Source organism: Engystomops pustulosus, chromosome 3 (assembly GCF_040894005.1).
Source record: "Engystomops pustulosus chromosome 3, aEngPut4.maternal, whole genome shotgun sequence".
NCBI classification, from domain to species: Eukaryota; Metazoa; Chordata; class Amphibia; order Anura; family Leptodactylidae; genus Engystomops; species Engystomops pustulosus.
Genome location: NC_092413.1, coordinates 215,970,931 through 215,993,469, shown reverse-complemented (window position 1 = coordinate 215,993,469; position 22,539 = coordinate 215,970,931). Strand labels below are relative to the sequence as shown.

At 50.1% G+C, this 22,539-nt stretch overlaps 1 protein-coding gene across 3 annotated transcripts; it reads left to right on the top strand.

Annotated features, from left to right (window-relative positions):
* Positions 1 to 1,214: 1,214 nt before the first annotated feature.
* On the top strand, positions 1,215 to 22,026 carry XKR5 (XK related 5). 3 transcript variants are annotated; one of them, XM_072143800.1, is made up of 7 exons: positions 1,215 to 1,352; positions 14,911 to 15,094; positions 15,379 to 15,566; positions 15,887 to 16,096; positions 17,047 to 17,216; positions 17,458 to 17,569; positions 18,468 to 22,026. In XM_072143800.1, the coding sequence occupies exons 1-7, from the start codon at positions 1,280 to 1,282 to the stop codon at positions 19,556 to 19,558; spliced, it is 2,028 nt and encodes a 675-aa protein (XP_071999901.1). In that variant the 5' UTR covers positions 1,215 to 1,279; the 3' UTR covers positions 19,559 to 22,026. The 3 variants fall into 3 exon arrangements, with proteins under 3 accessions (XP_071999901.1, XP_071999903.1, XP_071999902.1); XM_072143802.1 differs by lacking the exon at positions 14,911 to 15,094 and having other exon boundaries at positions 1,269 to 1,352; XM_072143801.1 differs by lacking the exon at positions 1,215 to 1,352 and having other exon boundaries at positions 14,918 to 15,002.
* The last annotated feature ends 513 nt before the right edge of the window (positions 22,027 to 22,539 follow it).

The following is a 22,539-nucleotide window of genomic DNA, read 5'->3' as shown; positions in this document are numbered from 1 at the left end:
CTGTCTCTTCCTGCCTTTTCGGTACCTCACCTTGGCCATCACCGCGAGCATAGTTGTGCCCGTGGAGCGACCTGGTGGTACCACGCCGCAGAAAGTCCAACCAACTTTGCGGCGGGCTCTGGAGAATACCGGGTGCCACTTAGACTCTGCTCCTAGGGGTCGGCTTATGTCATCGCTCATGGTGGTTCAGTGGGTCCACTACCCCTGACCCTTATACAGTTCTTTTAGAAAGGGTTAAAGCTTTTAGAAAGGGTTAATGCAAAATCACCCATTTGCTGACTGAAAAAGCCACTGTGATCAAAAAGCAGTAGTGGATTATAAAATGCACAAAATCCATCCAAAAGAAATCAAATTTCAATTATTTATTAAAATGAACCATTTTTATTGTTAACTAAGTCAAAACTAAAAACTTTCCATTATTCTCCGAATCTAAAATGGCCGCCAATTTTCCCTACTTTATTATTATTATTATTATTATTATTATTAATAATGTTGTTCCCTTCTTCCACTTGAGGGCGCTGTGGGGAAGCAAGATGGCTGCCGCATACAGCCTTTTAGGGTGGAGAAAGATGGCCGCCGCATACAGCACAGCTGTTAAGGGAGGAGAAAGATGGCCGCTCCCACGCAGCTTTTCTGGGTGGAGCAAGATGGCCGCCAGATGCATTTTTTTTCAATGGTCGTGAAAAATTGTGTCAGGGGTGTGACAAGCGCAGATCATAGAGGAGCTCCTATTATGTCTCCATAATTACAATCCGCAAAGGCAGACAACTATGAACAGCGGGGGAAAAAAATCCTTGCTATTGTCCTGGAAAATGAGTGGTGCAACCGGATAATGTGCTCCAGCGAAAACGGAAGGTTGAAAGATTAGTTCCGGGATAGTAAAGTGGTGCAGTTGCTATATGGAAATATAATGGTTATTAGGGGGCGTGCCGAAGTATGAATGGTGGGGGTGGTTAGTGTATGAGGCGGATGCTGGTCAGGTCATCAACGCACAATGAAAAGCAAGGGATCTGGGCGGGGTCAGAGCTGTATAGGCGGGTTCTGCTTCGGGGGGTGGATAAAGCGCTCGGATTGACGGGGATTGAGGGAGGTCTTTTTAGAAGAGGCGGAGTTACTTCGGAGACTTTCCATAGAGTGGGTGGAGTCTGTGGGCGTGGTGACCGCGGTGAGTGGCAGCGTGAGCTATGGGCGTGGTTTGCTCTGGTGGGGGTGGGGTCAGCACCGTGAGTGGCGGGTTAGCGGGAAAGCGGTAAATACGGATCCCGGCTCCGGTTGCAGGATGGCGGCGGCCGGGGGCATCGGCTGGTTCGCGGCGGTGTCTCTTCTCCTGTACTTGGCGGAGAGGGCGGCGGGTGAGTGTGTACAGAGCCCCGGGAGCCGCCGGGCATCCACCCCGGGTACTGCCCTGTATATACCTGCTGGAAGTGCCCCCTAATATACTTCCCTGTATATACCTGCTGGAAGTGCCCCCTTATATACTTCCCTGTATATACCTGCTGGAAGTGCCCCCTAATATACTTCCCTGTATATACCTGCTGGAGGTGTCCCCTAATATACTTCCCTGTATATACCTGCTGGAAGTGCCCCCTAATATACTTCCCTGTATATACCTGCTGGAAGTGCCCCCTAATATACTGCCCTGTATATACCTGCTGGAAGTGCCCCCTAATATACTGCCCTGTATATACCTGCTGGAAGTGCCCCCTAATATACTGCCCTGTATATACCTGCTGGAGGTGCCCCCTAATATACTGCCCTGTATATACCTGCAGGAAGTGCCCCCTAATATCCTGCCCTCTATATACCTACAGGAAGTGCCCCCTAATATACTGCCCTGTATATACCTGCTGGAGGTGCCCCCTAATATACTGTCCTGTATATACCTGCTGGAAGTGCCCCCTAATATACTGCCCTGTATATACCTGCTGGAAGTGCCCCCTAATATACTGCCCTGTATATACCTGCTGGAAGTGCCCCCTAATATACTGCCCTGTATATACCTGCTGGAGGTGCCCCCTAATATACTGCCCTGTATATACCTGCTGGAGGTGCCCCCTAATATACTGCCCTGTATATACCTGCTGGAGGTGCCCCCTAATATACTGCCCTGTATATACCTGCTGGAAGTGCCCCCTATTATACTGCCCTGTATATACCTGCTGGAAGTGCCTCCTAATATACTGCCCTGTATATACCTGCTGGAGGTGCCTCCTAATATACTGCCCTGTATATACCTGCTGGAGGTGCCCCCTAATATACTGCCCTGTATATACCTGCTGGAAGTGCCTCCTAATATACTGCCCTGTTTATACCTGCTGGAGGTGCCCCCTAATATACTGCCCTGTATATACCTGCTGGAGGTGCCCCCTAATATACTGCCCTGTATATACCTGCTGGAGGTGCCCCCTAATATATTGCCCTGTATATACCTGCTGGAGGTGCCCCCTAATATACTGCCCTGTATATACCTGCTGCAGGTGCCCCCTAATATACTGCCCTGTATATACCTGCTGCAGGTGCCCCCTAATATACTGCCCTGTATATACCTGCTGCAGGTGCCCCCTAATATACTGCCCTGTATATACCTGCTGGAGGTGCCCCCTAATATACTGCCCTGTATATACCTGCTGGAAGTGCCTCCTAATATACTGCCCTGTATATACCTGCTGGAGGTGCCCCCTAATATACTGCCCTGTATATACCTGCTGGAAGTGCCAGGGGGTATATACATTCCTAATATCCTGCCCCCACCCTGGCACAGGGCACCTCTGCTATGACCATATCCCACCCCTACCATTTCCAGCAGGCATTGTGGATGCCCCCTCCCTCCCCAATAGACTGGATAAGTAATGTCATGTATGTACACAGTGACTGCACCAGCAGCAGAATAGTGAGTGCAGCTCTGGGGTATAATACAGGATGTAACTCAGGATCAGTACAGGATAAGTAATGTCATGTATGTACACAGTGACTGCACCAGCAGCAGAATAGTGAGTGCAGCTCTGGGGTATAATACAGGATGTAACTCAGGATCAGTACAGGATAAGTAATGTCATGTATGCACACAGTGACTGCACCAGCAGCAGAATAGTGAGTGCAGCTCTGGAGTATAATACAGGATGTAACTCAGGATCAGTACAGGATAAGTAATGTCATGTATGTACACAGTGACTGCACCAGCAGCAGAATAGTGAGTGCAGCTCTGGGGTATAATACAGGATGTAACTCAGGATCAGTACAGGATAAGTAATGTCATGTATGCACACAGTGACTGCACCAGCAGCAGAATAGTGAGTGCAGCTCTGGAGTATAATACAGGATGTAACTCAGGATCAGTACAGGATAAGTAATGTCATGTATGTACACAGTGACTGCACCAGCAGCAGAATAGTGAGTGCAGCTCTGGAGTATAATACAGGATGTAAATCAGGATCAGTACAGGAGAAGTAATGTCATGTATGTACACAGTGACTGCACCAGCAGCAGATAGTGAGTGCATCTCTGGTGTTGCTCATCAGCTCGTTAGCTGTCTGTTGCTGTGAGAGGCTGTGTGCTGCTGCTGCTCCTGAGCTCCAGGGAAAACCACCTCCACCTGGGGCCTGCTCTCTCCTCTCCCAGGGAGGGAGTGGGTTTTCAGGCATGAGCCAGGGCAGCAAGTCCCAGGCTCCAGCTTCCCGGTCTAGGCCGGCGGGAGGCAGGGGTAGCCAGGAACCGGCCAGCGCTGCGGAAGCCTTGGGGGTGAGAAGATCTGCAAGGAACAGCAGCAATGCTGCTCCAAGTACCCCCAGGCCAGCTAAGGCTTCAAAAAGCAGCAAGACCTCAGGAAAGCTGGATACCTCAGGAAAGCTGGATACCTCGGGAAAGCTGGATACCTCGGGAAAGCTGGGTACTTCGGAAAAGCTGGATACCGCAGGAAAGCTGAGTGCTCAGAGAGGTGAGGCTGACCTCAGTGAAGAGGGCTGGGGAATGCTGAGGACCCGGGAGTCTATTTCCAGCTATGCCTCCCGGGCTCTGGGCCACCTCTCTGAGTACGAAGAAGCCAGCAAGACGGTGAGGAGACTGCGGGAGGAGCTCAGGTGTGCCCATGCCAGGGCAAGCTCTGCCCCAAAGAGGAAGAAGGAGCAGATTCTGGCAGAGATTTCCAGGCTCCAGACTAACATCCAGGCCTTGGAGGAGAGGAAGGCTTACCTGCTGGAGAGGAGTGGGCCGTTTAAAGAAAAGATCCTTAATTATGAGAGATTCCGGGAGATGGAGGAGGAAAAGCAGAGGCGGCTGATGGGGCTTCAGCCTGAGAGTCAGATGGAGGAGGAAAGTTCGGTACCGTGCAGTGGGCCCCCTGCAGGACAAGCGGCTATGTCATCTGGCTGCGGTTCTACCGGCCCGGGTGAGGATAGTGACAGCCACCAGGGAGGGGCGCTGATGGAGGAGATCCGACGGCTCGAGTCCCCTGTGCACCTCCCGGACTTTACTTTTGGAGACGATCTGCCGGAGGATGCACCGGGGGGCAGCAAACCACGAAAGAAGAAGACCAAATCCGTGGAAGTGGTGAGTCTAGTCTACAGCCCCCTCCCCGTAAAACCCGAGTCGGCCGCAGGGTCAGCTCACTGTGCGAGCCCCGTTACCCAGCCCAGCACGGGTCCTGCAGTGGACTCAGTGCCAGGGAGCGGGGAGATTACAGGTGTGACATCTGATGTGGCGATGGGCTCCGTCTCTGTTTGTGGTAACAGTGGGGGAGCAGGGGAGGCATCGGCCGCAAGGCCGGACAGTAAGGGCGGCTCGGCAGTGGCGATACCATCCAAATCCAGTGCTGTGGTGCGTCCCCCAGTGGGAGGGGGGGACAGCCCGGCACTGGTGGCAGCTTCCGGTGCCTCGGCGCCTCTTCATGCTGTTGCCGCTGATCACTTGGTTATGGGGCGGCGGCAGCGTGGAGGGGTCGCTGAGGCTGAGGGCTCCGGACCTCCCAAGCCTAAAGTCCTATTTTGTGTTGGTGTTGGAGACAGTCTGCAGAGGAGTGCTGAGGAAGGTGGGGATCAGCGGTGCCACATACCAGCCAAAGATCAGCGGCGACTCCTACCTTCCTCTAAGAAAAGTAAAATAACATCTGCTACCGATGATGTGGAGGGCACAAGTGTGACACAAGTTGGGGTCCCCTCTGGGCGATGCGCTGTGGGGGGACCCCCGTCCCTTGTGCCTGAAGATGTGGAGGTGGTCTTGTCTGCTAATGTTGTTGCTGGTCCAGCCAGTGTGAGTGGAGTCAGTAATGTTGTGGTGGATAATGTGAATGGTGTGAGTGGTGGAGAATCTTTTCCAGCTTTGGGGGTGAGTGATGGAGTGACTGGTGGTGTGAGTGGCACGGCTGAGTGTAACATGCAGGTGGGTAGTGTTAATGTGGTGGGTGCAGGGGTTGGTCCGGTTGCTCCCCCAGTGGCGGCCCCTATTAAGAGCTATGCCAGTGTCGCTGCTGGGGGACGTAGGGTTCCATCATCCTCGTCTCTGGGCTCTGGGGACGGCTTTTTGCAACGGCGCCTCCTGCAGGCCTTACAGAAGGGAGAAAGGACGATCAATGTAGCGGGGCAGGAGGTTGATTTGTCGTTTTGGATAGAGAGGCACGGCCTGTCTGCCTTCCGAGAGCAAAGAGGCAGGGAGACATCATGGTCGCTCCCGACAACCGGGCCGGGTGCTAACCGTAGGAATGTGGTCCGTCTTCGGTGGCGTGGCAGTGATGTGTGTCCCCCTCGGGCACGGGTAGTTGAGCTGCTGCTGAAGATGGACTTCAAGGCGGCTGACATCTTTGCCTTGATCCATCCCTATGGTACATCTGAGTTTGATGTCAGCTTTGTTCGGCCGGAGGGGCTTGAGCTCTTCTGGTCCAACTATGAGCTGAGATACAACGAGCCCGAGTGGCGGGACTTTGCTGTGCAAGCAGTGTCCCGCCAGAGCGAACTCAAGAAAGTGACCGTTCTTACCCGTAACGAATCACTATCTTGCTTTGACATCATGACCTGGATGAATCGTTATGGAGAGGTACTGGGAGTACCCGAGAAAAATCGTGACGAGTATGGTATCTGCTCAGGGGCCTGGACCTTCATGGTGAAGTTGAGGCGTTCAGGTAACTCAGTCGCCCACATCCCTTCATCAGCCTTCCTGGGGAGGGATCGGATCCTGATCTTCTACCGGGGGCAGCCTAAGCTGTGTCACAGGTGCGGTGACCCCACACATTTCAGCGCAAACTGCACCGTGCAGAAGTGTGCGTTGTGTGGGGGTGTCGGCCATCTCGCTGCATCCTGTACAGGGCAGATTAGGTGTAACCTGTGTGGTGATCTCGGTCACCCGTACAGTCGTTGTCCTCTTTCCTTCGCTAATGCGGGCTCAGCCTCAGCGGATGAAAGCCATGAGGCTGAATCTGCTGGGGAGGGGACTAGCAGAGGTGGAGGAATGGAGGGGCCAGGGAAGAAAGACAGGAAAAAGACGCCTGCCCAGCTAAGGCGTCTAGAGAAGCGTCAACAGGAGAGAGAGCGGGGGGAGTCTCGGGCTGCTGGGACAACCTCTGGCGCTCTCCTAGAGACCACACCTGTCGCTGAGGCCCCAGGGTAGGATGTACTGGATGAGGAGGTCAGGAGGATCGAGAGAGAGGAGGGTGCCACGTCCTCAGACTCCTCCCATTATGAGAGTATGGACGAGGATAATAGGGCGTGGCTAGAGGAAAAGCGTAAGCGTGGCGCCAAAAAGAAGAAAAAGGGTAAAAAGAAGGGAGGTGTAAGATCTTCTCCCTCCCTGACTAAGGTACCCAAGGAAGGTGCAACCGACCCCCCGCTGGTCGAACTTTCAAATCGATTCCTGGCCCTGGATGGAGCGCCTCCTGCCGATGGAGGGGCTGAGGGTGAAGGGCCAGAGGTGGCGGAGCCTGCAGGAGGTGCCAAGTCTCCCCCTGGGGAGTCAGGGTCCTCAGGAGGGGAGACTGGCCCAGAGTCTGGAGACGAGGATGAGGGGGCAGGTCCTGGATCTGCCCCTGAAGCATCAGAGGTGCGGGAGATGGACACCACAATATGTCTAAAAAGGGGGTGTTCATTTCCCGAGGGTGGTGGTAAGATGGGTAAAAAGAAAGCCGTCTAACTCAATCACTCATGATGGCGGCACCCACTCCGTTGACACTGGCGTCCATTAATGTCGCCAGCATTAAGTCTGATGCGGCTAGATTTGCGGCCTTTGATTTTCTCGGCCGTGTTGAAGCCGACATTTTATTTTTGCAGGAGACCAGGCTGCCAGATTTGGCGGCCGTGTTTAAAGCTAAGAGGGAATGGAGGCACGGGCCTTCCTATTGGTCTCTTGCGGCCGAGCCGTATAGCGGAGTGGCGGTACTTTTTACCGCACCGATAGAATGCCGACGAGTTATTGAGTTAGAAATGGGGAGGTGCCTGATCCTGGATGTCATCATGAAGGGACAAGAACTTCGTCTAATTAACATCTATGGTCCCCAGTCCAAGTGGGACAGGAAGTGTCTCTTTATGAGGATCAAGCCCTACCTTTTTACAAGTCGGCAGGTGGTCTTTGGAGGGGACTTCAATGCTGTCACGAGGTCCCAGGATAGGGGAGGTTCCAGAGACAAGCTGACTTATGATAGCGTCGCTCTTAATAGCATAGCTAGTGAGGCTCGCCTGGTGGATGTCCACATCCGGCACACCCCAGGCCACGCGGGGTTCACCTATTATAGGGGTAGCTGCAGGTCTAGAATAGACAGGTTTTATTTAAAGGAGGAAGCCATCTCTTCAGCAGTGTCCGTTGTTGAGGTGGAGTTCTCCGACCACTGTTTAATTTTGTTTTCTCTGAATGTTACAGAGACCCCCCGGATGGGAAGAGGCTACTGGAAGCTCAATTCGTCTCTCCTGGAAGAAGCAGAGATAAGACAATCCTTTGAGGACTTTCTTCAGAGCCAGGTACCATTGCTGGGCCTTTGTAGCAGTAAGTCAGAGTGGTGGGAGATGCTCAAGAAAAGGGTGGCAAGATTCTTCCGCCAGCTCTCGAGCCTCAGGAGCCTGGACAGGTACCGCCTGTATCAGGGCCTGAGGAGGAAACTCGAGCATCTTGTCTCGACTGGAGGTAGTCGTGAGGACATCTCCAGAGTGAAATCCTTGCTGAAGAGGTGTCAGTACGATAGACACGCATCTTTGGTTTTTGAGAGGGATTACGGGAAATACCGCTCGCCCGACCCTTACAGAAACTGCAAGATGTCAGTGAATGGTAAAGTTGTCACGGGACTGGTTGACAGTACGGGATCCCTGAAAAGGTCCAGATCAGGGATCCTGGAGGTCGTCAGATCCTTCTACTCACACCTCTTGGGCAGGAAGGATCTAGATCGGGATGTGATGTCGGCTTTCCTGGCTGAAACTGTCCCTGAGCCAGGAGTAGACCCCTCTCTTGATGTTTTGACAGAGATGATCAGGGAAGAGGAAGTCAGCCGGGCGATTGAAGGGCTCGCCCTCAAGAAATCGCCAGGTCCGGATGGCTTAACATCCGAGTTTTATAAGACCTTTAAGGACGCCTTGGTTCCCCTCTTGACTGAGGTATTCAATGAGTGTCTTTCCTCGGGCGCTCTGCCGAAGTCAATGAGGAGGTCAGCCCTGATCATCCTGTCAAAGGGTAAGGACCGATCTCGTATTGAGAACTGGCGTCCCATAGCGCTTCTCAATGCGGACAGAAAGGTTTTGGCAAAGGTGCTGTTTAATCGGCTGGTGCAGTTTGCGCCACGGCTCCTTTCGGGGACCCAGCACTGCTCTGTTCCAGGCCGCAGTACATTTAGTGCTGTGCTTTGTGTCCGGGAGGCAGTGGAACAGGGCAGGGCTGGTAACTGGAAGGGGTACTTGCTGTCCTTGGACCAGGCAAAAGCGTTTGATCGGGTTAACCACGAGTACCTCTGGTCTGTCCTTCTGAGGTATGGCCTGCCGGGGGAGTTTGTCAATTGGCTGAAAGTTTTGTACGCAGGGGCAGAGAGTTTCCCGCTTGTGAACGGTTGGATTGGCCGCTCTTTTGAGGTTGGGTCTGGTGTTCGCCAGGGTTGTCCTCTGAGCCCACTTTTATACGTGTTCGCGATTGACCCATTCCTTAGGAGGGTTGATCGGGGGCCGTTAGTGGGAGTCGGGATGGACCGGGCAGCACCGGAAGCCACTCTAAGGGTGGTAGCGTACGCCGATGACGTCACCGTTTTTGTGTCCTCGAGAGGGGAGGCGCAATGGGTGATGTCAGAGGTTGACCGCTACTCAGAGGCTTCTGGGTCCAAGATCAACCGGGATAAGTGTGAGAGTCTCTGGCTGGGAGAGGGGGATCCAGGCTTTGATCTCCCGGACACTCTTCCAGGGCCCCAAGACTCTGCCAAAGTTCTCGGCATCGAATTTGGCCAGGGGGATTACCCCATGCAAAACTGGGACGGCAGGCTTAAGATCGCCGCTCAGAAGGTGGACCAGTGGAAGGGTTGGTCTTTGACCCTCAGAGAAAGGGTAAATCTGATCAAAACCTACCTGCTCCCATTGCTGATATATCTGGGCAGTGTGTGCATGTTGCCAGAACCCCTCTGGACTCGGGTCTACAGTCTGTTCTTCCAGCTGTTATGGGGGAATAGGCTGAACCTAATCAAGAGGGAGGTTACTTACCGCACGAGGAGACAAGGAGGGTTGTGTATGGTCAACCCTGTGGTATTCCTAGTGAATACCTTTCTTAAGATCAATATCGCCAACCTCTGGAAAGAGAGGGCTCCTCCGTGGGTATACTCCTGCAGGGGATGGTTTCGGCCTTTCTTCCAGGAATGGGAGACAGGAGGGCAAGTGAAGGATCTTCGCACACCGCATGGGCATCTTCCGGCTTACGCTACCCCGGTTCTGAAGGTGATTCGCCGGTGGGGTCTGGGAATGTGGGAGATCAGGACCATGTCGAGGAAACTCCTTGACAAAAGGGTTCTGTTGACCCATTTCCAGAAGCCTCTGGCCCTCAGGGATTGCCCAAGTCGGGATCTTGGGGTGGGTTTGAGTTTATTGAATTCCATCAGGATCCCCTTGAAGTTTTGGGACTTGACTTGGCGCTGCTTCCATGGAAAGCTGTGTGTGAGGGACAATCTGAAGTGTAGGAGCTCTGAGGAAAGGGGTTGTCCCCGGGAGGAGTGCGGTGGCCTGCTGGAGAGCATGGACCACTTCCTGCTTCAGTGCCCCTTTAACACAGAGGTGTACAACCGGGTGGGCGCTTCCATCCATTGGCCCGGGTTGGCCGGTCTCTCCTATGCGGAGTGGGCCTATGGAGCATTCAGAGGCCTGGGTGGCCGGGACCGCTGCACGTTATTCCTAGTTAGCCTAGTGGTCAGGTACCACGCGTGGAACGCACGGTGTTTAGTGTCGACGCAGCGTAAAATCCTCCCGGTGGATGAGGTGGTTAGGAACATTCTGGGTGACCTGGTGAAGGTGCGCTCTCTGGAGTATGAGAGGCTGGGCACGGGGAGGGCCTCTCTCCTTTGGAGGGGGTTCTCCTTTAGTGTCCCTTAGTCTGTCATCTCCTCTCCTGGTGTTGGGCTGAAGCTGACACTGTAGATTTTTGTTTTGTATCTGAGGTTATAGTGATGTAGGGCTTGCAGGCGCCGAACCTGGGCTTTATGTGGTTTGGATTTGTTATGTTGATTTGTTTAATGTGTTTGTATCTTGTGTACATTGTGTATTTATTTATAGTTATATGTAGTTATAGTTCTTGTGTGTGTTTATAGGTTGGTTGGTTTTGGGGTGTTGGTGTTAGGGTGTTAGGTTGGGAGGGGGGTGGACGGGACTTGGACTGTACGATCCTGGGCACTGGTCTGGACTATATAACGCGAACTTTGGACGTTAGACCAGTGTCTGGGGGGGGAGAGTGATGGGCGTGGGATTTAGTTAGCTATATTTAATGTTATTAATGTTATTTCAGTTATATTCATTGTTATTTCTGTGTTTATTTCTTGTTCGTTTATGTGTATTTTGCTGTGTATTTCAAAAAAAAAAAAAAAATTAGGTGGTGGGAATGGGTGATGGTTTTGTTTGTTCTTATGCTGAGTGTGTGGTGTGTGTGTGGCTGGGCCAGGAGATTTCCGTAAGACTCTTTTAGTTTGTATTATTGTTTTGTTATTATTATTATTGTTTTATTTTGCCAGAAGTTATGGCTTGATTTATGTTTATGGTTGTTATGTTTTTCATTTTTATATAAAATAAAAGATTTACAGGATGTAACTCAGGATCAGTACAGGATAAGTAATGTCATGTATGTACACAGTGACTGCACCAGCAGCAGAATAGTGAGTGCAGCTCTGGAGTATAATACAGGATGTAACTCAGGATCAGTACAGGATAAGTAATGTCATGTATGTACACAGTGACTGCACCAGCAGCAGAATAGTGAGTGCAGCTCTGGGGTATAATACAGGATGTAACTCAGGATCAGTACAGGATAAGTAATGTCATGTATGTACACAGTGACTGCACCAGCAGCAGAATAGTGAGTGCAGCTCTGGAGTATAATACAGGATGTAACTCAGGATCAGTACAGGAGAAGTAATGTCATGTATGTACACAGTGACTGCAGCAGCAGCAGAATAGTGAGTGCAGCTCATGAGATTTTTTTTTCTTTTCCTATTCGGCAGTCTCCAGGCATCATTTCTTTGCCCTCACCCCTTTCATGCAGCCGTCATTGTGATACTGGTTTCTGACCCCTCTATCTTGCGGAGCTGCTCATACATTAGAGATGAGTGCGGCTTTGTTATCTGCAGACTCCAGGATAAAGTGACACATCCTGAGGGCACAAGGGGAGGACACTTCCAGCTTCTGCATGACAATCATTGATATCCACTAGGGCTGACCTACTGAAAGTAAATATAGAAAGGAAGCCTGTGGAGCAAAATATTTTCATAGGGGCAGTATTATAACTACTATAATACTGCCCCCCTATGTACAGGATATAACTACTATAATACTGACCCCTATGTACAGGAATATAACTACTATAATACTGCCCCCTATGTACAAGAATATAACTACTATAATACTGCCCCCTATGTACAAGAATAAAACTACTATAATACTGCCCCCTATGTACAGGAATATAACTACTATAATACTGCCCCCTATGTACAGGAATATAACTACTATAGTACTGCCCCTATGTACAGGAATATAACTACTATAATACTGCCTCCTATGTACAAGAATATAACTACTATAATACTGCCCCCTATGTACAAGAATATAACTACTATAATAATGCCCCCTATGTACAGGAATATAACTACTATAATACTGCCCCTATGTACAGGAATATAACTACTATAATACTGCCCCCTATGTACAAGAATATAACTACTATAATACTGCCCCCTATGTACAAGAATATAACTACTATAATACTGCCCCCTATGTACAAGAATATAACTACTATAATACTGCCCCCTATGTACAGGAATATAACTACTATAATACTGCCCCCTATGTACAAGAATATAACTACTATAATACTGCCCCCTATGTACAGGACTATAACTACTAGTACACTGCCCCCTATGTACAGGACTATAAGTACTATAATACTGCCCCCTATGCACAAGAATATAACTACTATAATACTGCCCCCTATGTACAAGAATATAACTACTATAATAATGCCCCCTATGTACAGGAATATAACTACTATAATACTGCCCCTATGTACAAGAATATAACTACTATAATACTGCCCCCTATGTACAAGAATATAACTACTATAATACTGCCCCCTATGTACAAGAATATAACTACTATAATACTGCCCCCTATGTACAAGAATATAACTACTATAATACTGCCCCCTATGTACAAGAATATAACTACTATAATAATGCCCCCTATGTACAGGAATATAACTACTATAATACTGCCCCTATGTACAAGAATATAACTACTATAATACTGCCCCCTATGTACAAGAATATAACTACTATAATACTGCCCCCTATGTACAAGAATATAACTACTATAACACTGCCCCCTATGTACAAGAATATAACTACTATAATACTGCCCCCTATGTACAAGAATATAACTACTATAATACTGCCCCCTTTGTACAGGAATATAACTACTATAATACTGCCCCCTATGTACAAGAATATAACTACTATAATACTGCCCCATATGTACAAGAATATAACTACTATAATACTGCCCCTATGTACAAGAATATAACTACTATAATACTGCCCCCCTATGTACAAGAATATAACTACTATAATACTGCCCCCTATGTACAACAATATAACTACTATAATACTGCCCCCTATGTCCAGGAATATAACTACTATAATACTGCCCCCTATGTACAAGAATATAACTACTATAATACTGCCCCCTATGTACAAGAATATAACTACTATAATACTGCCCCCTATGTCCAGGAATATAACTACTATAATACTGCCCCCTATGTCCAGGAATATAACTACTATAATACTGCCCCCTATGTCCAGGAATATAACTACTATAATACTGCTCCCTATGTACAGGAATATAACTACTATAATACTGCCCCCTGTGTACAAGAATATAACTACTATAATACTGCCCCCTGTGTACAAGAATATAACTTCTATAATACTGCCCCCTATGTACAAGAATATAACTACTATAATACTGCCCCCCTATGTACAGGATATAACTACTATAATACTGCCCCCTATGTACAAGAATATAACTACTATAATACTGCCCCCTATGTACAGGAATATAACTACTATAACACTGCCCCCTATGTACAGGACTATAACTACTATAATACTGCCCCCTATGCACAAGAATATAACTACTATAATACTGCCCCCTATGTACAAGAATATAACTACTATAACACTGTCCCCTATGTACAGGACTATAAGTACTATAATACTGCCCCCTATGCACAAAAATATAACTACTATAATACTGCCCCCTATGTACAAGAATATAACTACTATAATACTGCCCCCTATGTACAGGAATATAACTACTATAATACTGCCCCCCTATGTACAAGAATATAACTACTATAATACTGCCCCCTATGTACAAGAATATAACTACTATAATACTGCCCCCTATGTACAGGAATATAACTACTATAATACTGCCCCCTATGTACAAGAATATAACTACTATAATACTGCCCCCTATGTACAAGAATATAACTACTATAATACTGCCCCCTATGTACAAGAATATAACTACTATAATACTGCCCCCCTATGTACAAGAATATAACTACTATAATACTGCTCCCTATGTACAGGAATATAACTACTATAATACTGCCCCCCTATGTACAAGAATATAACTACTATAATACTGCTCCCTATGTACAGGAATATAACTACTATAATACTGCCCCCCTATGTACAAGAATATAACTACTATAATACTGCTCCCTATGTACAGGAATATAACTACTATAATACTGCCCCCCTATGTACAGGAATATAACTACTATAATACTGCCCCCCTATGTACAAGAATATAACTACTATAATACTGCTCCCTATGTACAGGAATATAACTACTATAATACTGCCCCCCTATGTACAAGAATATAACTACTATAATACTGCTCCCTATGTACAGGAATATAACTACTATAATACTGCCCCCTATGTACAAGAATATAACTACTATAATACTGCCCCCTATGTACAGGAATATAACTACTATAATACTGCCCCCTATGTACAGGAATATAACTACTATAATACTGCCCCCTATGTACAGGAATATAACTACTATAATACTGCCCCCTATGTATGTGTATAGATAGATGGGTATAGTCAGGGCAGTATTGTAGCAGTTATTTTCCATCTTCTTGTGTATATGCGGGTCGGGTTCCCTCAGTACTGATGTTCCTGTGTTGTGTTGGCAGAGGGCGCTGCGGTGGTTCATTACTTCATCTCGGGGCAGTTCCTGTGGGCAGGATGGACTCTTGGACTGCTGGTTCCTGGTTGTCTGGTCCAGGTAATTAGTTTTGTCTGGTTCCGGTCTGACGGTCACCACCATTGCTTCACCCTCAGTCTGATCCACATCCTGCAGCTTGGGATCCTCAAACGGTAAGTAGCCAGTAAGTGGCCAATGATTCCTCCTGATACTACAGTGCGTATGGCCTGAGGCTGCACTAGTGAGAGAATCCTATATCTGCCTTGTATTTACTGCCACCTCTAGGGGGAGCTCAGGAGCTGGACTTTATATTCAGTTATACTTTTATGTCTGTATGCAGTGAGCTCCCCCTGGTGGTGGATGCAGGGAGGGATTATTTTAACAGTTTGTGGTTGCATCATTGACAATTTTCCGTGGTTTGAGGTTCTCTTTGTAAGTCTCCTCCTCCTTCTGGCAGACACGTTGACTCCCTCCGCCTCGCTCTGAGGAGAAAAGGCAAGGGCGCCCGGGATGAGCAGGAGCTGGTGATGAAGCAGGGAGACCTCTCCCTCCTGCGCCTGATGGAAGCCCTCCTCCAGGCCCTGCCTCAACTACTCCTGCAGACGTATAAGTACATGACCCAGGAGCGCGCTGACGTCTACGCAGGCGAGTGAAACCTCTGTGTATCCTTATGTTATCCTATGCACAAAATAAATTCATGTTGCGGCTTGGGACTTGTCCTCACACTGCTGTGCTCTGAGCTCAGCTCCCTGTGCTCAGAGTGAAAGCAGTCACAGGCTTCTTATTGAATATTTCTCAGTCCTGTGTATACAAAGAGCTAAGAGCACAGCAGTGTTTCTCATTAAATTATGATATATTCGCTTCCTCCAGCCACCACTAGGGGGAGCACTTTGTATACAGATGTATAATTGGTTCCCTGTAGATGGTGGGGGTGTATAATGAGTTTTTCTGTGTATTTCCTGCAGTTAGCAGCGCCCTGCTGTGCCTCCTGTCTCTGTCCTGGGCGCTGGTCTCCTTCAGTCACTTCCTGTGTCTCCTGAGGCCCGGGCATCTGTGTCTACCATGGGCATCTGTGCTCTGCCAGCTGCTGTGGAGGATGGGCATGATCGGCACCCGGGTGATGGCGCTCGTCGTCTTTGCTAGAGTTCATCACTTCTGGGTGTTTGCTGTAGGAGGTGAGGGGGGGTGAGCTGAAATACTCTGTGCTGCTGTCATGTGATCTGAACTCTCTCTGTCACTCTATCTCCTCGCCTGAAATACTCTGTTCTGCGGTGGACTAGTATTCTACTACTTACTAATCTTATTTCCCAGCACACTCCTTTGCTGAAAACCTCTGTGCTGCTGGACGCTTTGCTCTTCGTTCTCCGTTGATTAGTCTGTGTCCTTCCTCGTGTAACAGGTCAGTGTCCTCCTGCAGATTCTTTCCTGAAACACTCTGTGCCGCTGTGAGGCTCTGACCTCATAATGTATATGGATAGGGCTCTGCTGACGTGCTCTGTGCCGCTGTGAGGCCCTGCTGACGTGCTCTGTGCCGCTGTGAGGCCCTGCTGACGTGCTCTGTGCCGCTGTGAGGCCCTGCTGACGTGCTCTGTGCCGCTGTGAGGCCCTGCTGACGTGCTCTGTGCCGCTGTGAGGCCCTGCTGACGTGCTCTGTGCCGCTGTGAGGCCCTGCTGACGTGCTCTGTGCCGCTGTGAGGCCCTGCTGACGTGCTCTGTGCCGCTGTGAGGCCCTGCTGACGTGCTCTGTGCCGCTGTGAGGCCCTGCTGACGTGCTCTGTGCCGCTGTGAGGCCCTGCTGACGTGCTCTGTGCCGCTGTGAGGCCCTGCTGACGTGCTCTGTGCCGCTGTGAGGCCCTGCTGACGTGCTCTGTGCCGCTGTGAGGCCCTGCTGACGTGCTCTGTGCCGCTGTGAGGCCCTGCTGACGTGCTCTGTGCCGCTGTGAGGCCCTGCTGACGTGCTCTGTGCCGCTGTGAGGCCCTGCTGACGTGCTCTGTGCCGCTGTGAGGCTTGCTCTTTCTTCATTTCCCCCCTTGTCCTTGTCCTCACTGCCCTCGGCACACTCCTGCTCTGAAGTCCTCTGTGCTGCTGTGCGGTCTGTCTGACCCCTTGTGTCTCCCCCTGCAGGCGGTCACTGGTTGGTCATGTCTTTCTGGCTGGTGGCTCAGCAGACGGACGTCATCTCTACGCCGTGTTACTGGAGACTCTTCAATATCCTCCTCGGCGCGGTCTACGTCTTCTGCTTCATTAACGTCCGGGATGGACCGTCCCGCTATCGCGTCGCCATCTTCTACGTGGTAAGGACGTATTCTTAAAGGGGGTTTCTATATTGATAGGTTTATACAACTGCACTAATATATTGATGTCTATAGCAGCCAATAACAGCGCGGCTTTCATTTTGCCAGAGGTGAATATATAAAGGAAGCTGTGCTCTGATTGGTTTTTATTTCTTTGATTGGTCTGGGCCAACACAGAATAAAGTAATGATTTTTCTTTTGGATCCAGCACTGACCTGATGCGTCTCGTGTTATCCCTCAGATTATGTTATTAGAAAACTGCATCCTGCTGCTGCTGGCCACAGACTTCCTGCAGGGGGCGGTGTGGAGCAAAGTCAAGCTGTCTGTGGCCGTCATGTCAGGATTCCTCATCGGTGAGTGGACGGATGATCAGATAAGCTCCATAGACGTAGGAGATGTAATAGAGGGGACGGGGGTGGGGCATGGCTGTGCTGGGGGAACGCGGGGGTGGGGCATGGCTGCGCTGGGGGAACGCGGGGGTGGGGCATGGCTGCGCTGGGGAAAGCGAGGGTGGGGCATGGCTGCGCTGGGGAAAGCGAGGGTGGGGCATGGCTGCGCTGGGGAAAGCGAGGGTGGGGCATGGCTGCGCTGGGGAAAGCGAGGGTGGGGCATGGCTGCGCTGGGGAAAGCGAGGGTGGAGCATGGCAGAAGTGGGGAAAGCGAGGGTGGGGCATGGCTGCGCTGGGGGAACGCGGGGGTGGGGCATGGCTGCGCTGGGGAAAGCAAGGGTGGGGCATGGCTGCGCTGGGGAAAGCAAGGGTGGGGCATGGCTGCGCTGGGGAAAGCAAGGGTGGGGCATGGCAGAAGCGGGGGTGGGGCATGGCTGCGCTGGGGAAAGCGAGGGTGGGGCATGGCTGCGCTGGGGAAGCGAGGGTGGGGCATGGCTGTGCTGGGGAAAGCAGGGGTGGGGCATGGCTGCGCTGGGGAAAGCGGGGGTGGGGCATGGCTGCGCTGGGGAAAGTGGGGGTGGGGCATGGCTGCGCTGGGGAAAGCAAACAGGTGAATCACGCAGCACAAAAAAAATGGCTTATGGGACCTGCTGGATCAGTGGCCTCTATCCACCACGGGACGTCACATCTTCTAAGGTCACAAGTGAGGTCCCGTGGTCCACAGGACGTCTGTCAGGTCCATGGAGGACATTTAATTGGGTCCAATAACCCCTGGCACTTATGGCGGAGCAGTTTTTGTCTTGTCTTGAAGTTTTCTATCCAGCCACCCATTTGGTAATGTTCTTCCTCTTGTGATTTCCAGGCTGTGCCGCCTTGATCATATATTACACCCTCCTGCACCCCAAGTCGACAGAAATCTCGCAAAGCTTCAAAAAATCTAGCTCTGGTGGGCACAGCAAGGAAGAGGAGTCCGCCTACTCCTACAAATGGTGGAACAGAACCTTGCAGAAAGAAGCGGTAGATGATCCGTTTCCCGGACAGAATTCTTCCCCGAAGGCTGTAGACCAAGAAGCGGTCGGTGAGGATGATCTACCTTGGAAGAAGGTTGCTGAAAAACACCACCGCCTGCTGCTTCTGAAGTTGGCCATGAAGACCGGAAACCTCTCAAAGATCAACGCCGCCTTCGGTGATGGTGGCATTGGAGACCTCTTGTGTCTTCAAGGTGAAGCAGATGTTCAGCACCCACTGGTCAAGGACACTAGTGCATCAGAAGGTCATAGTAAAGGGGGATTCTTGATGTCGGAATCGTGGTCTTTGGGCAAAACACCAGCAGATATTGGTCAAGGTCAAAAGTACTGTCCACCAGAATCCTCAACTTATGCAAGTCTCCAAGACTCTCCGGTGGAGGAGGAGGGTGTGGCTGGTGTGCCTTCTGGTGGTTGCTGTAAGAAGTTGCCCATGGCTTGTTCTCCAAGTAACGGGATGGTTGGGAGTGGTACTCTCTACTTCAGTGCCCACACAGATGGCATAATACCATCTGGCAATGGGACAGTATGCATTGTAGAGATCCCCAAGAAGTCCACGTTGGAGACCCCTATTAAAGAGCCCGAAGCAGATGAAAACCAGGATCTTCCAGTCATCTGCGTCAGTCCTATCCTCAGCCTGGCTACCAATAGTAACTTCCGCCGGAGCATGGCAGAAGACGTCGGAAGTCTCTGTGAAGAGTCTGCGATGACCAATGATGACTCCGGAATTACTGAGCCTTCAGGAACTAAGGGCTACCACCTACTATCCACAGGGGTTCTCCCTCCTTCCGCGAAGGGAAGACTCATCCAAGAAGAACAACCTTGCTTCACGTCTACTCCGAAACCTCAAGCCGCTGCTGTAGAAACGGGACCACGGGAGGAGGCCAAAGCAAGGAGAAGGCTGGAACATTTAATTGCCAGAACTTAGGTTCTATTCATGGGTCCCCAAGCAGGACCTTCTTTCTGATGGGGCTCAGAATCCATCATCCTCTTCTTGTTTGAAGATGCTGGCGACACTATGTTGGCCAGTTGTGGACGGTACACGTCATGGTGCCCATCATCTAAATCTTACCGAGTGCAGTATTGCTTAGGGCTAGGCTGGTTCCCCTCCATGGGCTATGCCACCATCACTGAGAATGTATGTGTGTTACGAGTCAGTCGGATATATATGTAGGTCTGTCTTTTATCTACGTCTTGACTGAAAACCTGTACGTCTTAAAGGGGTTGTATAGGATTTTCCAAAACAATGGCTGGTTTGTTTGTAAAGCAGCGCCACATCTGGTACAGGTTGTGTGTAAAAATGCAGCTTGCCCACGTTTACTTTACTAAAGGGCTGCAGTACCTGGCACAACCACTAAATTGGTGTGATGCTATTTCAGATAATACTGGAAATCCTTACATTATTTTGTTTTTGGGAATGGAAAAGGGAATTTCGCATCATTGTGTCACTTATTACCTACTGAGGCTAATGACCAGCAATTTAACTAGCCACCTCCACTTTAACTAGGAGCCCAGCATGCATGTGTATGTATGGTGGGGGAGGAGAGGATGAAGCCCAGCGTGCATGTGTATGTATGGTGGGGGAAGGGGAGGCTGGAGCCCAGCGTGTATGTGTATGTATGGTGGGGGAGGAGAGGCTGGAGCCCAGCATGCATGTGTATGTATGGTGGGGGAGGAGAGGATGAAGCCCAGCGTGCATGTGTATGTATGGTGGGGGAAGGGGAGGCTGGAGCCCAGCGTGTATGTGTATGTATGGTGGGGGAAGGGGAGGCTGGAGCCCAGCGTGCATGTGTATGTATGGTGGGGGAGGAGAGGATGAAGCCCAGCGTGCATGTGTATGTATGGTGGGGGAAGGGGAGGCTGGAGCCCAGCGTGTATGTGTATGTATGGTGGGGGAAGGGGAGGCTGAAGCCCAGCGTGCATGTGTATGTATGGTGGGGGAGGAGAGGATGAAGCCCAGCGTGCATGTGTATGTATGGTGGGGGAAGGGGAGGCTGGAGCCCAGCGTGTATGTGTATGTATGGTGGGGGAAGGGGAGGCTGAAGCCCAGCGTGCATGTGTATGTATGGTGGGGGAGGAGAGGATGAAGCCCAGCGTGCATGTGTATGTATGGTGGGGGAAGGGGAGGCTGGAGCCCTGCATGCGTGTGTAAGACAGAGGTTGTGATTGATGCTTGTGGACGACCTTAGGCTGTCCACATCTCCAGTTGGTATCACCGAGGGAGCGGTAGAAGGGTATAAGCAGCATTTTCACCTTGCACCATGTTTTAGGGCTCATTCAGTATTATAGTACAAGAACCCCTGTAAAATATAATCCAGGGGCCAATATTCCCCACTATTAGCCCTGCTTCATGTTACTGTGCTGTACCGCGGGGGCTGTCCCTGTCTGACATTTCCTGCCCTGCAGCTCTTCTGACTTCCTGCTCCGCCTCCAGCACGGGGCGCTGCATGTAATAGTCCAAGGTTAGAGCTCTGGTCCCCAGGCCTTATATATGTGTAGGTGATTCTGTCTAGAGGGCACTTGTCTCCGGATAGATGCACTTTAAGGAGAAGACAAGACTGTTTCATATTGTCAGAAATCTTAATTCTGAATTTTCATCTTATTTGGTAGGGAAGTCTTAAGCGGGATCATCCCTGGTTCTCCACGGTTCTTAGATAATATACATAATCTGATAATCTGAAGAATTTTGGACTATATAACTGTATATATAACTATTTTCTTATCCTGCCGTTTTGGCTTAGGTCTATTTTTGTTACATAGAAATGGACGGAGACCCGCTCTCCGGCGCCCCCCTGAGGTCTACAGGAAGCCATATATAAATGTATATATTCTAGATTATATTATTCATCTCTTTCCAGTAATCCAGCCTCTCCTAACATGCCGGATTATTGGAATATCACTCCATACATAATACTGGACGGAAGGTGATGCCTGGAATCCACGGAACGCGACGCTTTGTCTTCCGTTTTACTCGTAGTCTTATAATTTATTAATGTATTTTTAGGTTTTCCTATATATTTTCATGTATAGTATTTATTAACCCTGCAGTGTCACATTTCCTGCCGTGTAATGTCTCGTCTCGACCTTCTGACCCCTCCCCCATGCTGGTCAGGGGCGGGCACTGACATCCCATCATCCTTTGCGGTGCGGTATGAACTTGTGCTTTTGCAGTTATTTTTCGTTGTATTGTGACTATAATATTCAATGTATGAAATATAATAATAGTGTTGGATGGTACTTTAAGGGAGACCGATTTTAAAGGGGAAGTGACCGTCCCAATGTCTTCTAAGAACTTCCGCTTCTTGGGAGGAAGCCATCATGTTTTGCTTCCCTCCAGGGTTGAGGAGTGTCTGTGCCCACTAGGATTGTGGGGGATGAGTTGAGGACAGCGGGTGGTGGTGCTGGAGTCATTTTTTGACTGTTACTAATGTAGTTGCAGAAAACTTTTGTATCTCTTTGTATTTCTGTATGAAATAAACTACAATCTGGTTACATCATTGCACCGCTATCATGTGTTGTGTAATAACCTAAACTGTGTTGTGCGCGAATCACCAACAGCGCGCCCTCGCCTGTAGCGCGCGGAGCGAACCCTCGCCGCGCCCTCGCCTGTAGCGCGCGGGGCGAGCCCTCGCCTGTAGCGCGCGGGGCGAGCCCTCGCCTGTAGCGCGCGGGGCGAGCCCTCGCCTGTAGCGCGCGGGGCGAGCCCTCGCCTGTAGCGCGCGGGGCGAGCCCTCGCCTGTAGCGCGCGGGGCGAGCCCTCGCCTGTAGCGCGCGGAGCGAACCCGCGCCCGCAGCGAACCCGCGCCTGTACCGTGCGCCAAAAAAACAAAAAATAACCTTCCGGATCTGCAGGTAAACCCTTCACTTTACTCACTAGCATGAAAATACATCTCACTCCTTTCCTGAAAT

Excerpts from the sequence above, each read along its gene's own strand:
- XKR5 (XM_072143800.1), top strand. The coding sequence starts at position 1,280 with ATGGCGGCGGCCGGGGGCATCGGCTGGTTCGCGGCGGTGTCTCTTCTC. Across the intron at positions 15,095-15,378 it reads CAGCTTGGGATCCTCAAACG|ACACGTTGACTCCCTCCGCC; the intron begins GTAAGTAGCCAG and ends TCCTTCTGGCAG. Across the intron at positions 16,097-17,046 it reads CTGGGTGTTTGCTGTAGGAG|GCGGTCACTGGTTGGTCATG; the intron begins GTGAGGGGGGGT and ends CTCCCCCTGCAG.